The sequence below is a fragment of the Gymnoscopelus braueri genome (assembly GCF_963280865.1).
Source record: "Gymnoscopelus braueri genome assembly, chromosome: 16".
NCBI classification, from domain to species: domain Eukaryota; kingdom Metazoa; phylum Chordata; class Actinopteri; order Myctophiformes; family Myctophidae; genus Gymnoscopelus; species Gymnoscopelus braueri.
In genome coordinates, this window is record NC_137616.1 from 17,840,424 (window position 1) to 17,855,947 (window position 15,524).

Genomic DNA, 15,524 nt, shown 5'->3' on the forward strand with positions numbered 1-15,524 from the left:
TCTTGTTGTTTAAACCGGTGGTTCTCAAATATTTTCATGTCATGGACTCCCAAATAAATGATGTATTTGTCCCCTTACCCACCACCTGAAAATGTTTAGTGCCAGGGAGACCTGCATACCAGATTCGTCTTGTGTTGTGTTGAATGTTTCAAAAATATGTCAGATTTCTCACATTTCCCCCCATTTTTTTTATTGAGAATAGCTATTTTCAAATAGGTGATGGTTTAAAGTGCTCATGTGGCTTCTTTTGGGCTTGTTTTCCTAGACCTGGTTGCTTATTTCTCTCACAAAACCTGGCAACACTGCTGTCGCGGAACAGTGTGTGTCCGTGTAGACAGTGAAGTCACGTGTAAATCCAGCCCTGTGCTCCTCACACTGCTGTCTAAACAGAACGCTCTGCCTCTGCCCTACAGGAGGAGCGCCTGCTCGGTGTTAACGTTGATTCATGTTGTTTTTCACTCGCCCTGTTCTTCTAAAATAGACCCTTTCGCCGAAGAATGAGTGATAATGAAGATATCGATGTCGATAGTGACGTGAGTATACTCAGCAATAAGTTATTTTTCTTCTCCCTGCCTCCCCCCCGTGTGAATATCATTTTTTTTGCTAACCTAGCTGGCTAAGCTGGCGTTAGCCAGCCTTTAAAGGAGTAGTTCACCCAAAAAATTACTTATTTTCTATCAATTACACACCCCATGAACCTTGAATTCATGGGGATTTTTGTTTGTTTTTGTCGTATTCCTAAACCAATGATGACGCCGGTCATCAAAGTATTGGATTAGGAATGCGACAAAAACAAAAAGAATCAAGGTTTATGGGGTGTGTAATTGGTAGAAAATAAGTCATTTTTTGGGTGAACTACTCCTTTAAGCAAGACTAGCTTTGCTGTTGTTTTCTGAGTGAGAAGTATTTCTGATTTCGAGGTTCTGGGGAACCTCGGTTCATATAATTTTGGAAGGCAGTGCTACTTAGTTTCCAGTCCTTTTACTAAATTGCTAAACTGTTTTTAGAATCTGGTTTAACTGCAGGTATAATTGGTCAAAGTGTGGAGAAAAATCGTGGCTACAATTGCACTTTTTTGTTCTGTTTTCTTTGCAGGAAGACTCACCGAGATATCACAATGTGGTGCGTAATGAATGATGGGGGAATGTAATGCCCCCAACGTCGAAAATGTTATTTTTCCTGTACTTCATGTTTGCATTTATCTCATTGATTCTGTTTATTCAGTTGCTTTATCAAAGGTTAAATCTGCTGTATGTTGTTGGTTGGTGACGTTACTCTTTAGAAGGGGAGACAGACGTGACAACTAGACTGCTGCGTCTATAACCGAATAAGAGAATAACTGATTTCATTCATGAAATCAATAATATTCACTGCATGCAAACCGAATGTGTTTATATGCGTTGAATTGGTGGGGTTAACTATGCAATTCTGCAGCGATTTGAACACTGGTACAAAGCTATAACCTTAGTGCAATGCAGGGTATCCCTCATCCATCCTTATGTGTATGTACGCGGCCATAGGGAGTCGGTGACACGACTATCTATATTTAGACCCAAGCATTATAATGCTAGAATAGCTGCATTGGGTTTAAGAATGCACAATAAAGCATGCTGTGTTTTAGATGTTCCGATCAACCGTTTCCTTCGTTTCACGGGGACTCCGTTCATGATCAGATGCGCCAAGCTCACATTAGACATCTAGGTCATCTCGGTACAGACTCAGAGTCACCATTTGCATTCATGTTCCGTCGATGATTTGTTTGTTTCTGCTGAAAACGAACGTGTGTAGAAGAAGCTGCAGCCGCGCCTGCAACTCTAGTGTAAAGTGTCGTGTCAGGAAGGGTGCTGCAGGATGTTGTCCTGTGTTGCAGCCAGTGATTAGAGCCATCTTCCCTCGACAGGCCATTGAGTCCTGGCAGGCTCAATGAATGACGTAGCCGCATCGCATACCGGCGAGAAAAACACCCTGCACGACGTTTTTATTTCTTTTTTGCACAGCAGAACGTAAAGGCACAATAATCCCGCTCAAATAGATAAATCATATGCAAACTGTGAATGCAAAGGGGCATATTGGTTAGGCTGTCACCAGTGTGTTGCTGGCAACTGATACTGATTGTTGTTATAATCAAACCTGTTCTTTTATTGCCCTCCAAAAAGCATGAGGTCATTCTGTCAGCAATGTTAGCTTTTGCACTCTTTGGTATGAAAGCGCATTTAGAGCACGTTAATTGACAGTTAATGAAAATACAAGAACTACCTGCCTTCAGTCTTACAAATAAGTTACACATGCTTTATTTAATTTGCGAACACATGACTCAATATGCAACGTGAGACCCACCACTACAGTATACTTGAAAGGCAGGCAATTGCATCTAGCTTGGCCCACCTAGTCCCATAGGAATGCTGCTGTGGAATAAACACTTGGCTTACACACGATTGAGATGAGAGGAACCATTAGTACTAACAGTGGACAGAGAATTGCAAACATGGGTGGATGGGCATCTAAAATGGCAATTGGTTCATCCGTGTATATAGTATATACAAACTAACATAACGTGTCTTTGTATGGTGTTGGGCCACCAAAAGAACATTTTCAGTGCACCTTGGCATAGATTGTACGCTGGAACACCATTCCAACCAAATATATTCCCTCATTTGGTGTTTTGGTGATGGAGGCTTAGCAGGTGGAGAGCGCTGTTAACACATCAGCCCAAAATTTGTAGGTGTTCAAGTGAGTTGATATCTGGAGACTGTGAAGGCCATATATAGGGCATATACATAGGGCATATGATTCACATTTTCATACAACCATTCATTGACCCCCTCTGAACTGCCGCAATGACGGTGTCAAGCATTCAGGCATGTACCGTTCTCTTGGTGTACAACACACATGCACTCACCCACTTGTGGAGAATATGTTGGAAGGATGACTCATCTGACCATATCACATTTTCCCACATTTCTGTAGACCAGTGCAACGACTGCGTATGTTTTTTGTAATGTTTATTCACTGCAACACAACCATATCTTTTGTGTAGTTGTCATTGGACTCTTCTTACTAAAACAGTCTGATCCCATCCTGTATTGACATCTCACCTGAGGAAGAGTTGCTCTTCTGTTTTTCGTTGCATATCACACAAGCATCATGGTCATCCAATGTGGGCTTTTGGCCACAATTCCCGACCCCATTTACTGATGTCTTTCCCATAGATGGAATTGCAGAATTGCAGACCTATTGAAACACTACCAGTTGAGCAGTCTTTGTGAATCTCCTGCACCTGTGCCTCAATCACGAACTATCTTTCATAGTCAGATATTTTTCTCTTCCCATCATGATCCGAAATCAAGGTCAATTGGTTCTGCTCAGCATTTTTATGAGGGACGTTAACTGCATCATGCGGTACACCTGTATGGAAGCACCTTTTGCTTTTACTTTTACTTTACATTTGTCACCTGTCTGTACTTCATTTATCCGTCTGTATATAGTACATATTATAGATATAATTCATTTATCAATGTGTATATACATTTTAGTCATAGAACATTTATTTATTTGTGTCCATAATCATATTAGTCAGAGATAATTTATCTATATTGCACATTTAGAGAAATAATTAATGTATCTGTCTATGTTAGTCAGCAAGATACTTAATTTATCTGTCTTCTATTGGAGATAATTCATTTATGTAAGTCTAAAATATGTATTAATCAGATAGATGCCTTATAGTTACAATAGAAATTTATATTTATTCCATACATTAGGGCAAATACTGTTTTTCATTTACTGCAGCAGCATAAAGTTGATACAGTGCAGCAAATGTTTTCTTAAAAGGGATGTTTTTATTTAAAAAATGAATAAGTAGTCACAACTCTCTTACATTTTGATGCTAATTTGTTCAATGGGCTATATCTGAATTTAACGTGTTTATGCTGTATGACTTTTCATGCCTGAAGAAATCCCTGCAAGGGGAAACCAAAAGTGAACATCTTTAATATTTCACTTTTGGCACTAAACTCAGTCAATGGAAAAAGCTTTCAAGAAGATTGCAAGGAGACCACGGGTAGTTGGGAAGCTGTAGCTATGAGCTTTTCCATTCAGCACCTGGAGTAGTTAGTTATGTAATGTCTCAGCCAGGTATGAATAGAATGGGAAGGCAGGTTGGCTGCCATGCCCTCTGAGACAGCCAGCAACGGGGATCAGTTATTTGATGACAGGCATGATAATGGTTACACTTAGGAAATTTGACACCTGTTTTCGAGGTGCTTAATGACCCAGATACCATATCCCACTCACAACCTAGGTAGCATGAAGAGGCAAGTGGATGTCCCATTGAAGAGAGACTTGACACCTGTAGTAAAGTTAACCTGGCACGCAGTATAGTGCCTGAGTGGAAATTAAATTGGGTGTGTTTGCCCAGGCTGTCGAATAGGGCACTTTGAGCAAATGTCTGTGTACTCATTTTGACGTTTGCAGTATACTGGGGTGCTTACTGTTGATCTCACTGCACCCTTTACAGGGATGGAAGTCAGCTGCAAATCACTAGAGCCCATAGAACATTCACTTTTTATGTAGTTTTCAGTCTGAAATGGAATAGCCACCTTCAAATTTATTTGTCATAACATGATATGTTTCTGCATGTATTGCAAACAAGAAATGCACATTATTCGATTACTAAAATTGTATTTTAAGGTTCTGATGGTGAATTGATTATGTCATTACTTGTTGTATATCTACACACCACAGTAGCAACATGACAGAGCAGTTCTGTTTTATGGTGGATTGTTTATTTACATATTTCTACACGATACCAGTTGGACGTGAGAAACCATCTACCCCGCCTCATATCAAAATGGCTGCCAGACTCATAATTACGCATGCCATCGATACCAGTCATCTGTTTGTTTACGGCGGGGTTAATGGAGGGAGAGCTGTCACGCCTCATGGTTGAATTTGTGTATATTATGAAGACGAGGCACATGGCTCTCGTAGTGGAAACGCCTCCTGCTAAACGGTTTTTACTGTTGTGCAATAGGCAGCAGCTGTCTCCATACTTGCATTCCACATTCTAGTGCCTTGTCATGAACTGGGCATGGTGGCTGGGTATTGCAGATTGTTTTTTTTTGTCTGCAGGCCACAGTCGGTGGTAATTCGCGAAATTAGCCAGCCACTGGCAGCCACTTTTTGAATAAGGATTGTTTTTCAAGTCTAGGCGCCCAGAGTATACTGTACTGTAGCAGTTTTTCATTGCTGCCCTCTAATGAAGGAGGAGTAAAGCTTAATTTATAGTACTTAGTTGCGCGATTGTTTGGTTAGAGACACGTCATACAAGGAAATATAAATAGGCTTAATTGAGACTTTGGGTAACCAGGTGAATCACTCACTTTAATCATAATGCTGGAGTCCTGCATCCTCCACGACTGCATAGGGCTGCATATGTTTAGCTATAAAGCCCCCAATGGTTTAGTTTTGTGAACTGTGAATCTCCATGGAGACACTGTTTAAATGTTCATACCTGACTGTCCTTGTCATTGGACACGGTAGGGTGGTGATGTCTTCATAAATGGGTCATCATATATTAGAAGTAATGCTAGCATAAACCATTTACTGTATGTAGTATGTTGCACAGTGCTTGCACACAGTGAGTGTTTTATCCACCACTTTTTGTCATTGTCATTGTACTACATCCGTAGAGCATGATTTGTTGTGCCATGGTGGGGTTCGCCGAAAAATATGTCACATTGTGTGACTTCACATCACGGATGTAGATGCTTGATATACAAACGTAATGCTGCATATTCTGCACTGTTTTACTAACTAGTTATTTTTATCGGTCTACATCACAATCCTGTTATTGACAACAATAAAAATATAAGAAGATTACAAAAATGGTAATAATAAAAGCAGAAAAACAAAAAGAAATGCAAATAGTATATTGTCACTATCGGCCAGAAACCTTGTATGTACAAAACCGTTACTTTTCAGGAAATGGAATAAAGAAATCTGTGATCCAATGTAGTTCAAGCTCTTGTTAATACTTTTCATTGGTTCAATTATTGAACTTCAATATTTATAAAACCCTCAGACACACTTAACCACTTTCACTTTGGAAATCTTTCAAACGTAGCAAAAATAGTACTCACAATGCGTGTAGCTAGCAACGACGCTTTGTAAACTTGTAAATCTGCTGTTTGAAACGGTATGTGGCAGAAAAATGGAAATAAAAGGAAGTTAAATTGCATCTACACAACTGTAGATTGTAAGGCTGTAGTCTGTAGTGAGGCTGTGCTATGGTCAGAGCATGTTATTAAGCACTTAAACCCTATATACTCCGTTGCCCGTGGTCCCCCACCGCTCTATACTTGGTTCCCTCCTATTTTCTCTCTATACTAAATCACTTTGCTGAAAAGAGTCGAGCTACAAGCTTACAAGTTCACATTCACAAACGTGTCATGACGAGTTGTGAGCTTGTAGAGCTGCTATTTTAGCTGAAACCTATTGCCATTACCAGAATCGGGACGCTAGGTTTCATGTGGTTTCAACTCAACAAACACTTTGAATGCACACAACCATACAGTCATCAAAAAGTACTGCTAAGCCTTGTGGCCTAGAGATTGTGTCGTGCCAGGCCAAGTGCAAAAATGTCAGCATGTTTGCTTTTTGTGGCATTAGTTGTGCTCGTAGAGTTGTGAGAATATGCCCACTGACATTAAGCACTCCCTCGGAAAGAACACTGGTACATTAATGAGGTAGATAGCTTTTTCAAGATGTTTGTGATGATATTCACAAACATGTGAGGATATTCACGAACATGTGAGTATATTCACTTTTATTCTGTTAATGGAAATTCGCCATGATTGATTACATTATCTTGAGGGTTTTTATGGCGAATCTTATATCCTCCCATCCCTAATTTTGCCATTCTGCACAATGTAATGACATAACGCAACTTGGTTATGGGAACTGAGAAAAGGTCGTTTTAAATTGGCAGTCAAATTTTAATGCAATCAAAGCACAAATTTAGGATGTCCCATGACTTTAAAAAGGTTACTTCGACACCCTAATTTGAAAATGATTTATGATGGCGCAAAGATACGATTATAATGGTGCAGCAGCTCCAGTCTTTGGGGAGAATCCTGCCATGGAATGGGAATTTCTACTTCCTGGTCTTGTTAATCAAACTTTACAAACTTAACTAGGTCAATTTCAGTCTGCCGTTGTACTTTCAGTTTTATTATGACTAAGGAAGTGACAGCAAAGTCACTGAGTGTAAATATAATTGAACAATTTTATACTTCTACCTTAAAGGCTAATTTATACTTAATGAACGGCCAACACATTTTTGCAGTTTTTGTTGTACCGCATAGTATACTATATCCTTAAGAGGTGACACACGAGACTTGTTTTCTTTTATCTCTTGTACTGGTTGTGGTTAGTTTGGTTTTGTGATACAAGGATAGTCATTAAGAAAGCATGAGAAATTTCCACCAGCCATATGCTGTTATGCCAGCAGCTTGGTCAGATAACTAAACGGTGAACACACACAAAGAAAAGAGATCCCTAATGATGGTTGTGTGACTTCTACCATGTCTCCCCAATGCTTTAAGATATGACTTGTCTTGAATGCATTACGATAGTTGCTAGCTAACCGTGACTTTATTGGGAGTGTATTATCATTTGGATTGGAGCAAACGTGATTGGGCCCTGGGCTTCGGTCTCCATCTAGAGAAGGCTGGATTGGTTGGTGGTTTGGCCAAAACTGTATCTACTGGGTGCTAGTATAGAACTGAGATGGTATGATGGGTTTTTTTCCTAAAAGCTTGGACTGCAGCAGCAAACTATTCTATTGTCTCATGGTGATGGTCATGTGACTTTAGCAGCCATTTTCTGCCCTTACGCTTGAATTGAAATGCAAATGTATGTTAGAAATAGGCAGTCACTTGTCTTAGACACAGTGGATGGAGTAGTGTAGTTGGTAGTTACACATCTTAGTGAAGTGCATGAGAAGTGTGGATTTGTTTACTGTAATATATTGCATTGAGCTGCCTGAAACAAACCATGACATTGGCCTAGTATGGGAAGCTTAATTGGTTAACCCTGTGACAGAAAATACAATACATACAGGAGGGGCCAAGTGTTCAAGTATTATCCATTACAACAGAGCTGCTGGCCATGTCATGGCCAAACCAAGACACACTATTGAGAAACCCTAGACTCCTCTGAAGGACAGGCTTTTAAGCAAATACCATTTAACGACATTCAATCTAACCTCCCTATTTGGGGCATGTCATTTAGTAATTATAAGCAAAAAATACCAGATCTGCAAGCCATAGTTCCTAGCTATTTTCATTTTCACAATTATTTTGTACAAAAAAGTATATAGGCAGGGCATAAGTGGTTAAAGAGGAGATTAAAACGTTGAACTTTGCACTCAAAACTGTACTTATTTGCATGTAATTGTCAAAAATGGTCAATGGTGCTAATTGGACTCAATATATAGCACTACAGGTTGGCACAGGAATATATGAAACGGCTGAAAAACGCAAAAAAATACTGAAGGGGGGCTTTAAGAACATTGCATAAGCGTTCATTCCATGTGCAACGGTCTTTGCAGTTAGCCAACCGGCTTGCTGGTTTATTCAGTTGATGCAATCCTCAACCAGGATCTGGCAGCCTCCAACTCCTCATCTCAATAGCTTTAGTGTCTTCACTTTGACTTGACCATGACGTAGAGCAGCCACTCCTGCATGGCACACGTAATGAAGGGCAGTGGTGGTGGGTAGAGACAAAAAAAAACTAACCTAAACGAGACGAGTACATGGATATGTCTCTTGCTTACTGTTAACCTTGTCACCTTGAGGCCACAGTGGGCGGTCTGACTGATCATGCCTTTGCTTGTTTGAAAGTTAGTAGCTTCTGGTAGAATAGAAAACACTTTTATTTCATCACAAAGGCTTGGAGAATCCACAAATTCAATAACTAGTTTAGTAGCAAAAAGGATTATGGTTCTTTAAAAAAAAAAAGGTTTAATTTCCCGTTATGTCTAGTAGAGTATAACATGCAACACAACTCTTAGTTGAGTCTAGAGGCCGAGCTAGCATCCCCCAGAGGTTGTACTCCAAATTTGGGCAGGGTTTCACCTGATCAGGGCCCCATTGTCTTACATAATTATAACATTATTTAAAGGTAGGGTCGTTATTTTCTCTGTTTAAAATAAGTGTTAATAGCTCTATATTCTGATAGTACTCATTGCTATAGAGTGTTTGTTCAGTAACCGGAGTCTCGCATGTATCTCCAGCTCTTTATTAAACAGAAAATGCATTTTCAGGTCGGGATACCAATTTTATCCAATTACTATAGAGAACTCAGACAGGAGACAGGATACAGATTAAACAAGTGAAATTGTAAGTGATGACAAATAAATGAGCAGACAAATTTTTTTAACTGGAACACTATAAAAATGAAGCTGATAAATGGTACTCTCTCCTGATTGGCTGAAATTGTCACCTACTTGAAAATGTATTTTCTTTTTATTAAAGAGCTGGAGAGACAGGAAGACCCCATGTGACTGAACAAACAGCAATGATTACTATCAGAATATAGAGCTTTAACCTTTAAAACAAAAAACCTTTTGTTTTAACCAAAAAATATCACTCACCCTACCTTTTTTAATGAAATATTTCAGTATAAAACGTGTGGAGTTACGTACTTCTGTGGCCTACTGGCAGTGTGCACAAAAAATTGGCAATGATTGGTCCAGCGTTTTTGCGAGATTAGATCCGGTCACGAGTCACGACACACATGCACACAAGCCCAGCGCTCTTAAAGACGGCTAGACTACCTTCAGAGCCACGCTGTAAAAACCACTAGGGTCCATATAAAAGTCACTTGGACTTTCCAACATTGCTGTCTGATTTCTGTCTAATTTCTGATTTCTTAACTTTTGAACATGCTTCCTAGTTAGCCTATCTACCGTATATTGTTATTATGGATTCATAATGGTTCATGGGTTATTATGCAAGTTAACCCATTCAATCCGGGAACGCATCTGTGTCATTTCAGAACACTTTGGCTATTCAAAAAATTGCACTTGTAGATCTGCTATGTTTTTGAAAAATTTGAAAAATGTGTGCAAATCATTGAAAAAAAAAAGTGTATATATATATCATTTTGGGTGGTCCTTGACATGAAAAAGTTTGTGCACCACTGATATAGCAACATACGTTTTTCAGAAACCAGTTGGGATTTAATGGGTTAAATGCTGCCCGTAAGCTGAAATGTAGACTGCACACAGGTATAGGTGTTGTTTTAATCTGTCTTAATGTCCTCATGGTATGATGGGTCTCTGTTTTTTGAGCCAGTGCAGGGGACCGGGGGCCAGTGGGGGTGTGAGTCCACAGTGTGTGTGCTCCAGTGCTGACCCCCCTCCCCACGCTGGTCTGCTGCCAGGCTGAAGGCCCCCCTTGTGACTTTTCTCATTGCAGGCAGACAAACGGGCACACCACAATGCGCTGGAGCGCAAGCGTAGGGACCACATCAAAGACAGCTTTCACAGCCTACGGGATTCCGTGCCTGCCTTACAAGGGGAAAAGGTTGGTGAAGAGGTTGGTAAAGCCCTGCGCTGGGCAGCTGTAGCCCTCCAGGAGGTCAACCCCAAGCCATTTTGGAATAAACTTTGAGCGGTTTGGGATTTGTATCAGATGTTTTGTCAATTGTGTTTAGTTTTTTTTTGTACTTTGCATATGTTGGTTGAATGCTTAATTTTGCTAGATGATTTAACCTGTACATTTAGTTACAAAATTGAATGCATTATCTAAGTAACACATTTTATTGATTTAATTATTCTGCTGTTCACTGCTGTTGTTCCTGAACCTGTATGTATGTATGTATGTATGTATGTATGTAAATATATATAATGCTAAAGCCTCAGTTATACTTAATTGTGCGCTGGTGTCGCATACCAAAAATAGCCGTTCTACAAGCTTACAACGCATCGCGACACGTTGTGAGCTTGTAGATTGGCTGTTTTTTTTGTGCGTAACACCAGCGCGCAAAAAACTATAACTCAGGTTTGAGACCCACCCAGCTGCTTGTTGCACTTGTGCTCGTCCATGGAGAATAGGAGATGGAAACAAGAGACTAGGATGAGGGCAGATGGTAGAAGAGTACAGAATGGCAGCCAGCGACACAGTGATGTGGTCTAAATACTTGGCCCAGCATCAGGAACTTATTATGAGGACATTTTGTTGGTCTTTTCCTGTTTTGACATCCCCGACATTGAGAGCATTTGGATTGTTTTCCCCCCCGCCGCGCCCCAAAGTGCTACGTCTCCCTTCAGTGCAGTAGACAGGAAGAACTGACGTGGGGAGATATATAGGGTGTTTCTCAATAATTTTGTTGCATTAACAATATATATTATATGGAGTTCATCTGACTTCCACTGCCCAAGTTAAGTTCCAGTATTGTCCGATAAGAACGGCCAGAAATCCCTCACATTTACTACAGCAGACATCTGCATATTCCATCAAAAAAGCAGCAGACTCGAATCCGCTGCGCCTTGGCTGAGCGTCTATACAAACACAATTGGCCTGTTCTTAAGGGAGGGAAGCCTGTTGGGGGGCGATGATATTTGTCACAGCACATACTCCTATGGGCTGCGGTTGTGCCTGTCAGCGGGGAATGTTGACCAAGAGGAGCAGGACAAAGGCTCTACGTCCTTCCCGTCTGGGTTCTTCACTGGCTCCTAGCCAGTGACAAGCAGTGGGAGGAATTAATTGCCATAATGATTACAAATTGGGGAGAAAATGTGTTAAAAAAATATATAGGTCACATATGGACAATAGCATGGTACAGATGTGCTTGATTGGCATTGATTAGAGATCTTGCAAGTGTTATAGCCGTCAAATCAAACCCAAGGATCTCAAGGACCCCTTGACCGCCTGTTGGCCACCATTTCTTAGCTGATTGTTTAGGCATGAGTAAGCCAGCCTATAGGATTTGTTCACCAAAGTGGCTGAAACAGTGGCTGTGTTTGGTTAATGTGACACAATTTGCCTCTGAACAGCTAGATTATTGTTGTCCTAGATTTTCTGCACCCTGCTGCAGTACAGTTGTCCCACCAGGCGGACTGCAGCCTTGCAGCCTGTGGTTCTGTCTTGTGTTGTGGCGTGGCAGAAACAAGGGCTTTGTGTTAGAAATGTGATAAGGACACTGCAACCTTGCGTCATGCTTTAGGTTTTCATTTGTCGCTGACAGCAATCTATCAAACAGGCGTCCCGAGCTCAAATCCTAGACAAAGCCACAGAGTACATCCAGTACATGAGGCGGAAAAACCACACGCACCAGCAGGACATCGACGACCTGAAGAGGCAGAACGCCCTGCTGGAACAGCAAGGTAAGGGCATAAGTAAGTTGTGACGACCACGTACACGGTACACCCTAATATTCCCCACTTGTTTGTCTGCTTGATGGAAGTATTTGTGTCACCTACCTCATCCCCCACCTTGGGTGGTTGTTTTTCCTCTCTCCTTTGAGGGTCTCACCACTGCATCCTTCCTCTGTTTTGTTCTGTTCTGTGCAGTGCGTGCTCTGGAGAAGGTGAAGGGCTCCACCCAGCTCCAGGCCAGCTACTCGTCGTCCGACAGCAGCCTCTACACCAACCCCAAGGGCAGCGCCGTGTCGGCCTTCGACGGAGGCTCTGACTCCAGCTCCGAGTCGGAGTCAGAGGAGAGGCCCAACAGGAAGAAGCTGCGTGGGGAGACCAGCTAGAGAGCACAGCTGACCCCTGACCCGTCCTTTTCTCTTTCCATCTCTTGTCTGGGGTGGGCTCGCACTGGAGGCTGTTGACCCGTCAATCCCTCCTGACAACCGTCTGTCCGACCCCCACCCCCCCAGCCCTCCACACAATCTCAAAGAGAGGAGGGGGGAGCCAGCAGGGTGGTAGACGACTGCAGAAATCCACATACAGTAGAGCTTTGGTTTTTCTCTTGATTATCACCCCTTCCTCTTATCTCTCTCGTTTTCCCTCGGTCACTCGTTGACCCTCCAGCATTGGTGCCCCTCCCCCAAACAACATCAACAATCCAAAACCCCAAATGAGGCAGCTTCGCTACTTGAGGACTTGATGCTTTTTGTACCCTCGATACACTCCCCTCTTTCCCAATGAGGGAGGGAGGGCGAGCCTGGCGTACTCCTCCAAGCACTGCTATATATATATTTTGTTTTGTTTATTTTGTTGATTATTCTTGATAAGAAACCAGTTTAGAATTTACACACACACCTAGATGAAATGTCCTGGAGAAGTTTACCTTTTTAAAAATGATAAACATTTGTAGCCTACTTTTCCACTAAAGAATGTGAAGATGCTTTGAAGCAAATGTTGATGTTAAAAGTGACAACCCACCTCAGGCCCACTGGATTGCAGATGTTTTCCATTTTGACACGTTTGTTAACAGATGACAAAAAGGACATATAGCTCCTTGGTTGAAATTGATGTTTTGGAAAAAGACGAGGAAAAACTCCTAAACTTGTATTGTATTTTGTCCTTTAGCTTGAACTAGTGAATGACTTTAGATGGCTGAATACGTTAGGCAATATCGGTTTTATATATTCTACAGCATTAATTGGATGTTTCAAGTTCTCTAAAAGTATGTTATGCATTTTGTAGTATTCTCACAAATAATGGGGAAAATACCAATTTGTCACGTGTTGTTTTCCTTAAGGGTATAAAATAGGTATTTGAATGTCAAAAAGTAGTCCCCATTTTTCAGTAAGAGATGAAAAAAAAGTCTGTTAATGTGTTGTGCTTTACAAAGTCAAATCTGTAATGTTGCTGAATCTCCCCCCTCCCACCGAGGAAAAATAAGCATTTTTGCTTGTCTAGGAAATGTGTGTGTATGTATATCGTTTCCATTTTATTTCCATTTAGGAGGATATAATTAGTGTTATAGTCTTTGTTTGTCCGATTCCATTCCATGGAAATTACAGGTATGTTGTACATACTGCCAATTGTCTTGCAAGTTAAGGCCTACCTTTACTATGAGACTATAAAATAAACTATTTTATCCTTTAAGATGAAGTCTGTAGTTATTAAGATGTTGCAAAACTAAAGTTCATTTGGGTAAGTGGGAATGCTTTCTAGTCTCCAATTGCCACTTTGAAAGGTACCCCTTTCTCATGAAAATGGTGACCTGGGGCCTATTCCTCGAAAGGAGAATTAAATAAGCCGAGATTTAAGTCAAATCCAGGTTTGACGAAGTCTGGTCCGTACAGCCTGGTTTATTCCGTTCCATGAACGCCAAGCCAGGCTGAAAAGGCGCGACTTTGTCGAGCTAGACCTTGTCAAGCCAGGATGGTAAAGCCAGGCTTCACGTATTCCTATAAAAGACCATGAAAGTCGATAGCAGAATCCTTGAACTTGACCAATCATGGAGCCCAAAACCAGAGCGGCGTTCTTCTCTGTGGCTGAACAGCAGCACTGCAGCAGCTCATGGAACGGTGGCGTTCCCAGGAATTACATTTAGGGCAGGCGAGATTCCCCCCACCCCCCTACGAAGGGGGGGGGGGGGGGGATCTGGGAAAAATCTCGGGGGAAACAAGTTAACAACAACACTACACACTGACTACAAAACTGAAAAACGTTAATTAAAAACTGTGCAAGTATAATCAATCAATTCTTCAGTGGTGGTCTCATCATGACATGTTGTAGTTTAGTAATGAATGGCTCCAGCTGCTTTCGGAGCCCCTTTTATGCCAGGTGAGTACAGGTGATGGCCCAGATCACTCCTGGCACTCCTCCGGTATGTATGTATATATATATATATATGTATATATATACATGTGTCAGACATTTTTTATAATAAAAAAAATCTGTAATATATTATCAAACATCTAACAACAATATGAACTACAGTGTTAACAATGACATATCACATGAGTCATGGTGAAATGATTATGATTCATGGTCACACTATTTCAGTAATATAATTAAATTGATTATATCTTATTGTATTTATTTCATTTTATTTGAATGCAGGGTCATTAAAATTTGTCCATATACAAACATGTGTTGAATTAACTGTGGAAAAACTTTAAGAACAAGGCACTGGATTAAGTAAACTTAGCTAAAGTAAGCTTCACAGCTACATTTCCATGGTAACTAAGGTAGGATTGCGTACATTTTCTTTCGTGAAATCGAGTCATGGATACATTTATCCAGGGTGCTCTGGCTAAACTAATCTGGCAAGATAATTCAGCTTTCATGAAACCGATTCATCGCTAATCCTGGCAAAATTAAACCAGGATAGGTGTTAAATCCAGGCTAATTCTGCTTTCGTGAAATAGGCCCATGATAGAAAAATGTTAAACCCCACAACCAGTAGGCTTGCCACCGTTTCCCCCTATTGCTTTCACAGCCTCACTATTGAGCACAGTTGGACTTTACAAGGCTGAAATGTGATCATCACCTGCGTGCTACAGTGTTGTGTAACTACTAGTCCATGAGCCAGACAAGATTTCATTATCGAAAG

General features: G+C 40.9%; 1 protein-coding gene across 8 annotated transcripts; it reads left to right on the forward strand.

The window, feature by feature from the left end:
- The first annotated feature begins 367 nt into the window (after positions 1-367).
- On the forward strand, positions 368-14,068 carry max (myc associated factor X). 8 transcript variants are annotated; one of them, XM_080453589.1, is made up of 5 exons: positions 368-533; positions 1,096-1,122; positions 10,482-10,601; positions 12,253-12,403; positions 12,578-14,068. In XM_080453589.1, exons 1-5 carry the CDS (start codon positions 498-500, stop codon positions 12,763-12,765), a joined length of 522 nt encoding a protein of 173 aa, XP_080309715.1. In that variant the 5' UTR covers positions 368-497; the 3' UTR covers positions 12,766-14,068. The 8 variants fall into 8 exon arrangements, with proteins under 8 accessions (XP_080309715.1, XP_080309717.1, XP_080309719.1 ...); XM_080453591.1 differs by having other exon boundaries at positions 12,253-12,391; XM_080453590.1 differs by having other exon boundaries at positions 369-533; positions 10,482-10,589.
- The last annotated feature ends 1,456 nt before the right edge of the window (positions 14,069-15,524 follow it).

Excerpts from the sequence above, each read along its gene's own strand:
- max (XM_080453589.1), top strand. The coding sequence starts at position 498 with ATGAGTGATAATGAAGATATCGATGTCGATAGTGAC. Across the intron at positions 534-1,095 it reads ATATCGATGTCGATAGTGAC|GAAGACTCACCGAGATATCA; the intron begins GTGAGTATACTC and ends TTTTCTTTGCAG. Across the intron at positions 10,602-12,252 it reads GGGAAAAGGTTGGTGAAGAG|CAATCTATCAAACAGGCGTC; the intron begins GTTGGTAAAGCC and ends TGTCGCTGACAG.